Source organism: Apis dorsata, unplaced genomic scaffold, assembly GCF_000469605.1.
Source record: "Apis dorsata unplaced genomic scaffold, Apis dorsata 1.3 scaffold_19, whole genome shotgun sequence".
Lineage (NCBI taxonomy): Eukaryota > Metazoa > Arthropoda > Insecta > Hymenoptera > Apidae > Apis > Apis dorsata.
Window position 1 is genome coordinate 660,819 of NW_006263321.1, and position 8,330 is coordinate 669,148.

At 24.3% G+C, this 8,330-nt stretch overlaps 2 protein-coding genes across 3 annotated transcripts in view; one reads left to right on the forward strand and one right to left on the reverse strand.

The window, feature by feature from the left end:
- The window catches only part of LOC102680363 (histone-lysine N-methyltransferase NSD2), an 8,850-nt gene extending 4,582 nt beyond the window's left edge, over positions 1 to 4,268 (forward strand). The window contains 5 exon segments of the mRNA XM_006607856.2: positions 331 to 816; positions 901 to 1,174; positions 1,419 to 1,639; positions 1,714 to 1,940; positions 3,220 to 4,268. Coding sequence (XP_006607919.1) covers positions 331 to 816; positions 901 to 1,174; positions 1,419 to 1,639; positions 1,714 to 1,940; positions 3,220 to 3,441 — 1,430 coding nt within the window. The 3' untranslated portion in view covers positions 3,442 to 4,268.
- A 723-nt stretch (positions 4,269 to 4,991) lies between these two features.
- Positions 4,992 to 8,285, reverse strand: LOC102672912 (CSC1-like protein 2). Of its 2 annotated transcripts, none has more exons than XM_031510005.1 (10): positions 8,048 to 8,285; positions 7,665 to 7,941; positions 7,473 to 7,576; positions 7,198 to 7,390; positions 7,013 to 7,127; positions 6,627 to 6,823; positions 6,216 to 6,542; positions 5,877 to 6,152; positions 5,553 to 5,786; positions 4,992 to 5,430 (listed from the first exon to the last, which is right to left on the reverse strand). In XM_031510005.1, exons 2-10 carry the CDS (start codon positions 7,854 to 7,856, stop codon positions 5,227 to 5,229), a joined length of 1,842 nt encoding a protein of 613 aa, XP_031365865.1. In that variant the 5' UTR covers positions 7,857 to 7,941; positions 8,048 to 8,285; the 3' UTR covers positions 4,992 to 5,226. The 2 variants fall into 2 exon arrangements, with proteins under 2 accessions (XP_031365865.1, XP_031365869.1); XM_031510009.1 differs by having other exon boundaries at positions 5,169 to 5,451.
- Positions 8,286 to 8,330: the final 45 nt, after the last annotated feature.

Sequence of the window (8,330 nt, forward strand, 5' to 3'; positions counted from 1 at the left end):
AATATAATATATATTATATATTATATATTAGAATAGAATATATATATATTAAATTATATAAATATAATTTTAATATAATTAATATAATTCTAATATAATTATATAAATTATATTAGAATATAATTATTATATTAGAAAATATTATACTAGAAATTATTATATTAGAATATAATGAATAAATTTATAACATGATTTCTCGTTGCTATATCTAAAGATAGATATGTCGCCGATCATACATTCTCATTAATATGTACATATTGTTTCAATGGTCTTTTATGCCATAATGAAGTTCCATTGTTAAATTATTGATGATTATATAGTTTTTTTATGTGGCAGCACTTTCTTTAAATAAACGAGAAAATTATATAATTTATATCTATTTATAGGTGAATAAACCAGTTGGTAATGTAAAGCCAGTAGAAGTTGAAAGTATTGTTGCATGTGATTGTGATCCAGAATGGGAAAACCCATGTGCACCAGGAACAGATTGTCTTAATCGAATATTATTAGTTGAATGTAGCCCTGGCATTTGTCCAGCTGGTCCCAAATGTAACAATCAAGCATTTGTACGAAGACAATATCCAGCTATGGAACCATTTCATACTGTAGGACGTGGTTGGGGTCTTAGAAGTTTAGAACACATTAAAGCTGGACAGTTTGTTATAGAATATGTAGGTGAAGTTATAGATGAGGCTGAATACAAGCGAAGACTACATAGAAAAAAGGAATTAAAAAATGAGAATTTTTATTTTCTAACTATAGATAATAATAGAACAATCGATGCAGAACCGAAAGGCAATCTTAGTCGATTTATGAGTAAGTATATTTTATTTTTTATATATTTTTCAAAAATAAATAAATTCTTAAGTTTCTTAATATATTATTTTTGATATTTGATAGATCATTCGTGTTCACCTAATTGTGAGACTCAAAAATGGACAGTAAATGGAGATACACGTATAGGTCTGTTTGCATTATGCGATATCGAGCCTGGCGAAGAATTGACATTTAATTATAATTTAGCTTGTGATGGAGAAACTCGAAAGCCTTGTTTATGTGGGGCATCAAATTGTAGTGGATTTATAGGTTTAAAAGTGCAGAAACCGCAAGTAACAACACCTTCAATTCAACAAAAAAAAATTGAAAAATTTGATAAAATAAAACGTCAAAAAAGGTAAATGATAATATATAAAAATACGCATATAGCGTTTTTCTCGATAAAAATAATAGAATACTATCTTTAGTTTTATTCAATCGTATATAATAAATAAATTTAGAAAAAAATCAGAATAATATTTATATTCTTTTTTATCATAATTATTATTTAAATATCTCAGATAATTTATTTTTATTTACAATACAATAATTTATCATTATAGCATACAAATAATGCATAATAAAAATTTTAAAATAATTAGATCGAGAAAGCATGTACTATGCTGGAGTTGTGGACAAGAAATTGAGAAATTAGCAGAATTTGTCATTTGTGATCAAAAGACATGTAATAAGAAGTACCATAAAGCTTGTGTAATCATTGATGATACAGATTCAAGATTTAGTTGTCCTTGGCATCGCTGTGCAGAATGTCGCCGTAGAACATCTGCACATTGTTCCTTCTGTAGTGCTGCTTTTTGTCAAGGTAAATAATTTTATACTACATTTGTTTCATTTATTATTGCTCTCGTCATTAAAATTAATCATTATTATCAATAGTGCATCTGGATGGAAATCTATTTGAGTACAGTGAAAAGGGTGGTTTTGTCTGTAAACTACATGAAAATATGGATATGCAGAGATCTTCTGTAGAAGATGAAAAAGATTATTCGGATAATGATACTGAAACAGACAAAGAATACTCGTCTACAGGTTCCAATAGTCCGTTATTAACAATGGAAAAATCAATACCAAGAGAACCATCACCAAGAGTTTCCATAGTGGAGGTGAGATAATATCCTAATATTATAGTATTGGTATTGTAAATTGTCGGGGAAATTGAGTAATCTTTTTTTATGCATTTTGAGCTTTCATCTAAAACTATTTTAAGTTTTATTTTAAGCATTGTTAGCTTTTGTTTGTTTATATTATTTATATAACAAAGATTAAACAAATCTAGTTGATTATACAATTACAATGGTGGTGGTAAGCATGAAAAGGAAATATATATTAGTTACGAAGTTATATGTATAGAGTAATGCATTTTTTAAAATATTCATTTGTTAATCAATCATTAGATATACGAAAAGCAATTGTAAAAATATTTGTTTTTAAATTTGTTCATCTTAAAAGATATCTATATTGTGTTTTTATTTCTATAATTTATATTTTCAAAAATTTTTTTATAAATAGAACATAGAATATGTTATAATATTTTATATCTGTATAAAGATTTCAATTACCATTTTTAATTTTATCAAATAACGATTTACGTTAACTCAAAAGTAACATTTATATTTTAATTTATTAATATATATAATGCTATATATATTATCTCTATCTGTGTACAAAAAAATCATTAAATAAGTCAAAAGTATGTAATTAATATTTTAGAATTTTGTTTCAAACAAATATACTATATTATTATTGATGTAATATTTATTATTAAAATATTTCCAAAAGTAGACAAAAATTAACAATTAACTTCTTCTTCTTTTTTCTTTTTTTTTTTTTTTTTTTTTTTTTTTTTAATTTTTTTTCACTGTTCCCAGCATCCTCTCCCTGACATTGGCAGTAGTGAGAAGTAGTAACAAACAAACATGTTCTGTTTAAGTTTATACGTTCAAGTGAGTGTATATTTTTTTGGTACTATCTCTTTGGACCTCTGATTTATAATATGATCATAGTAAGAAAAAAGTATTTTGTAATTAACAAATAACTTATAATAAATAGTTTAGTTTCTGTTATTTAATTATATAATTTAAAATATTAAGTAGCAAATAAATTTCTTTTGTATATAACAGATATTTAAATCCCATCATACTACATATAAATTTCATTGTGGTTATTTTTTATTTTATTTATAGCACTTTCAGGCACGCAATTTGGTTTTAAATAATTTAAGTTTAAGTCTTTTAAATTATATTTTAATTTTCTAAATATTTATCAACAACAGCTTTTTTTTCTTAGAAAGTAAAAGGAATATTCATTTTATAATGAATATTTAATATTTGTTTAAATATATTATTTTTTATGTAAACGATAGATAAAAAATATATTTTATAGGTTCATCCAAGTAGTGAAGAAAGTGAAGAATCTCAAAAAGAAGATGACGAAGAAGCAATACAATTTGCTGATTTTATACCTTGTGATTCAAAAAATATGAAAGGAAAAGAATTACACCGATTATCTCTAAGATTGAAAGGAGGGAAAGATCAGGTAGAAAAATTAAGTAATCTTACATCTAGTCAATTGGAGGCTATAATCGGTGGCAGTCTACTTGAGTGAACTATTTATCCTTATTAATTAGGATTAAACAATAAAATATATTTTAATGTGCATAGTCTCAAAATCTCCACAATTGATAAATCACGAATTATGTAATGATAAATGCGAACTGTGAACGCTAATATAGTAGTATTTGTAATTATATACATTGTTTGTAAAACACTCATTCCATGTCAAAGGGATCAGTTGAATAACAAATTTTAATAAATTCTAATTCTACTATCACGAAAATAAGTTTTATTTTTAATGATGATAATTTTGAATATACCTATGTTACATAATTTAATGAGTTATATACATATTCATACATTGCATTTATGAATCATATGCATATGTATGTATATACACGCGCTCGCACATATGTGACGAGCATTCATCTAATCGGATTGACATGGAATGCTTCTTTTTTTTAATTTACGAATAATATAACATAGAATAAATGCATACATATTCATGCAATATTTTTTCCTTCTGTTTTAACATATAATTAGGTATCTAGAATTGTCATACTAATTCAATATTTTGAATTAATTTGGACGTTTATGTATGGATAAACTTTTGTGAAAACAATGTTTATTTTGTACATTATATTTATATATTAGTTAAACATATTTTTTAAATCTTTTTTATATTGTAGTTTAAAATTCTTGTCCATTATATCATCATACCTATAAAATAATCATTGAAATAATTACATTTATTAAATTGTAATAACTATCTTCACACTGCCTTGTGAATTTTGAAATTTTCTATTATAAAATACGAGTTATTTTTAAGACTATTTACTATTACAAAATATTAATTAAATGAAATTTTTATCGAATATTGTAAAACATTTTATGTTTTCAATTAATTCATTTAAAATGTGTAATCCATTTCATTTGTGAAAATAGAAATTTTATGATATATATTTAAAAAAATTGTCTGAAAAGCAATTTATATAAATGTGAATATAGCGAAATGGGCAATTTAATTAATAAGTTTATTAGCCGCATTTTCCTTTATGTAATTTAAATTGTATATACACTAAATAAGCGTGCTATTTACAGAAATTAAAGGAAATTATTAGATGCTAACATTTTTGTAATGAAAACAGAAATTTTGATTATTTCCCAATTTATAATATTTAAATTTTAAAAACCGTTATTATCAATAATATATTAAAAAAAAATTGCAAAAGATTAAATAATATATATAACACTTTTTTTATTAATAAAAACAATATTCAAAATTATAATAAAATTTTATTCAAATGTAGTACAATATGTACAATGTTAATATATATTGAATGGATAGTAATTTAATTGTTTATAAGAATTATACGATTATCATATGATCAAAAATATGAAAGAAAATTGAAGAATATTGAATATTATTGAACTTTCTATTGCATTATTATTATACATATAATAATTAATATCTTCTAACTTCAGTATAATTAATTTAAATGAAATATTAAATAAATAATAATAAACATCAAACAAATAATTTTTTACTTCGCAAAACTTAATTTCAATATTTTTATGGGTTTTCAAAATGAAAAATTAAAATTATATATTCATTATATAATTTTTATCATATATGCTTTTTTCTTAATATACAAATAAATTGTTTTCATTTACAAAAAAACATTATTATCGTATTTATTTATACGATATAATGATATAAGAATTTTTAATAATTAATTAGCATAAAATATTTCATTGCTATTTTTTTAATTATTTCAATAATTAAATTATTTCAATATATCGCTTATATAATTAATATCAAATAATTCAAAAATTATCAAGCTTGTGATTCTTTACCATAATTTTGATAAAGTTTCGGACTATCTTGTATTGAAGAAATACTAGTGCTTTTTAAACTTGTTGGAGTGAGATTAGAATTTGAACCTGTAGATATGGTTTCTTCTAATGAGGCCTGTTTTGTTCGTAACACGGGTGCAATAAAATTCTGACCAGCTGATAAATCCCTTTTTGGCATTTGTGTCTATATAGAAAAATTATTTTATTTTATTTTTATTTTATTTTTATTATTTGGATAATTCTGATTAATCGATATGATAAAAATTATAATAAAGTTGATTATGCTAAAAATTCTTAAAAATATACTTTAAACTTTGATGTGGATAAAGTAGCACCAGTGACAAGGCCTAAAATACTCGCAGCAAGTCCACTAAGTTGTACCGCAGCTAAAGGTGATAGTCCTCTTCTTACCAAGCCTAGAGCTAATAGTGCGGCTTGAGCCAAAATTGGGGCAGCTCCAGTAGCACTTGCTGCTGCACCTGCTAATTGACCACCACCAATACTTGGTCCATAAGCAAAACATAAATTATGTCTATCCACCTATAATATACAATATTTATTATAAATATAATATGCTTTTAATTATGTTTACATATTATTTTTATGTAACAAAATATTTTAACATCATACCAAATGTTTTACTACAAGATATAATAGTCCAAAGGGTGTAATTAATGGACAAGCCAAACTATATACTGTTGTCATAGTAAAAACTAAAAGTAACCAGGCATAATGAGCACCTAATGGAAATTCCCATAATACTGCTTTTCTAACATGTATTCTTTCTGCTTTACTACGTGCTACACATAATCTGAAGGTATATAATGCTAATTCTGGAAATCTGACTAATTCCAATCCACTTCCAAGTAGAGCTGCAGTAATTACATAATTTACAAATAAAGCACCCTAAAAAAACAAAAATTTTACATTTTTATGATTGTAAATTATATTTTATTAGTTCTATCATACCTTATCAGGTAAAAACACACAATCCCATCTTCCTGTGTCATTTGTTACATTTACAGTCCATTCCAAAAATGCTTGTGCACTTGTTAGACCTAAACTAGGTAATATAAGAACCATTAGTAACAAAAGAAGTAAGGTTTTCGTCATTACTGCTCGATTTAGACTACTTCTAGTCCAATGTCTAACTAATGATTCACTTCTTGATACTAATACAGGCATTAAAGCAGCCACACTAACTAACAATACAGTTGGAAGAAAATATGAGACTATTGGACTAAGATTCATAATTTTTCCTGTAATTGGTAATTTATTCAATGCAGTTACTATTACCTGAAAATGTTATGAGAATATAAAAAAATTTAGTAAAAAAAACAAAATAAAAATTATAACTATTTTAATTAAAAGAAGACTTACAGCTGGTGTAGTAAGAAAAAATAATATAATGCCCAATGCAAAATTTATTAAAACAGCATTTAGATACCAACATGGCCTTGGTATACTTAGATTTTCCCAGAAAATATCAGAAGGTGTAGGTGCATAATCTACAATCCATGTTAAACTAGGCAAAGAACGTAAGTGTTTTCGCATAACTTTAGCTGCACCAGGTGTACCTTATTAATATTATTATTATTATTGATAATGAAAATTGTTTTATATTGTGAAATAAAATAATATTCAATAATTATTTTGAAATTGTTTATAATTGATTTTGAATAAAATTTAACATAATTTTGATGTCATATATATATATATATATATATATATATATCTTATAAAATCATGATAAAATAATAACTGACCTAGAGTCATAAAAGCTACTCCAAGAGGTCTACTTAGCGCTACTTTTTTTTCTTCTTCAACTAATGCAGTCAATCGCATTTCTTCATTTGCATAAAATTCTCGAGCATCAACTTTCTGTACAAAAAGAAATTGAAATTTTATAAATCTTTAATTATTATAATAATTTTTTAAAAGAATTACATACATTTTTACAACAACAACCTATCACTTGACCACATGGATATGGATACATTTGTAATGGTTCTCTCTTTTTTGCATAATTTTCACAATATAAACGCGCTTGTTCGGCACAATCTCTTTCTACATTTAGTGCCGAAAGTCGTTTAATATCATAAGCTAATGTAATATCTTCTACTGTTAAAGTAGGAAAAGCTTGTCTACACAAAACAATATTATAAAAAAAGTAAAATAAATTAAACAATATTTATTATTATATATTATAAAATTAAATTTATATACTTGAAATAATCAGTAAGACTTTGAATATAGCATTGATGTTTTGGTATTTCTGTAATTAATAATGTTCTAGCTGCCAATTCACCACCATGCCTGGAATCTCGTACCTTTTCAATGTTATTATTATTTCAATCAAAAATTAAAAATAATTTTATAACTTAAATTTATTTATTCATAATTAAATGAAATGAATACCTTTTTCAAAAAATGTCTCATAATGTATGCACCAATTGGTAAATAGCATAAAATTAAAATTGTATGCACCCAAATCCACGGAGACATTGGATCTAAATTTGATAATGTTGTATGACCAAATGTTGCTTCATCACCTTGCATATTACCATGAAAATTAATTGGTAAAGCTATACATAATGATACAATAACCATTAAGCATGTTAAAATGATCAAATGACGTTCAAATGATATATAAAGCAAACCATCTGGGCCTGCTCGTTTTAATAATTCTTCATCACTAAAATTAAAGTTATGCAATATAATACATATATATCAAATATATCATTTTTATTAAAATATGTTATATATATCACAATCTTAATATATTTTAAATAGTTATTTACCTAACTTTAAATGCAATAATAATCCATGATAAGAAACCTCTATCAACTTGAGAAATTTGGGAATTAACAGAATTTTCTATACATATTGCTTCTGTATCTCTACCTTCATTATCTCCATAAAATAATTCCACCCATCGCTCATCTGTTTTATTTAATAATGCAAGACGTCCATAATTCCATGCTTTTTTACGTAATAAACCAAACAAGATAACAAGGATCTGTTAAGTTATATTATAATATTTAAAAAAAATTATTATATATAAAAATATGTACATAGGATATA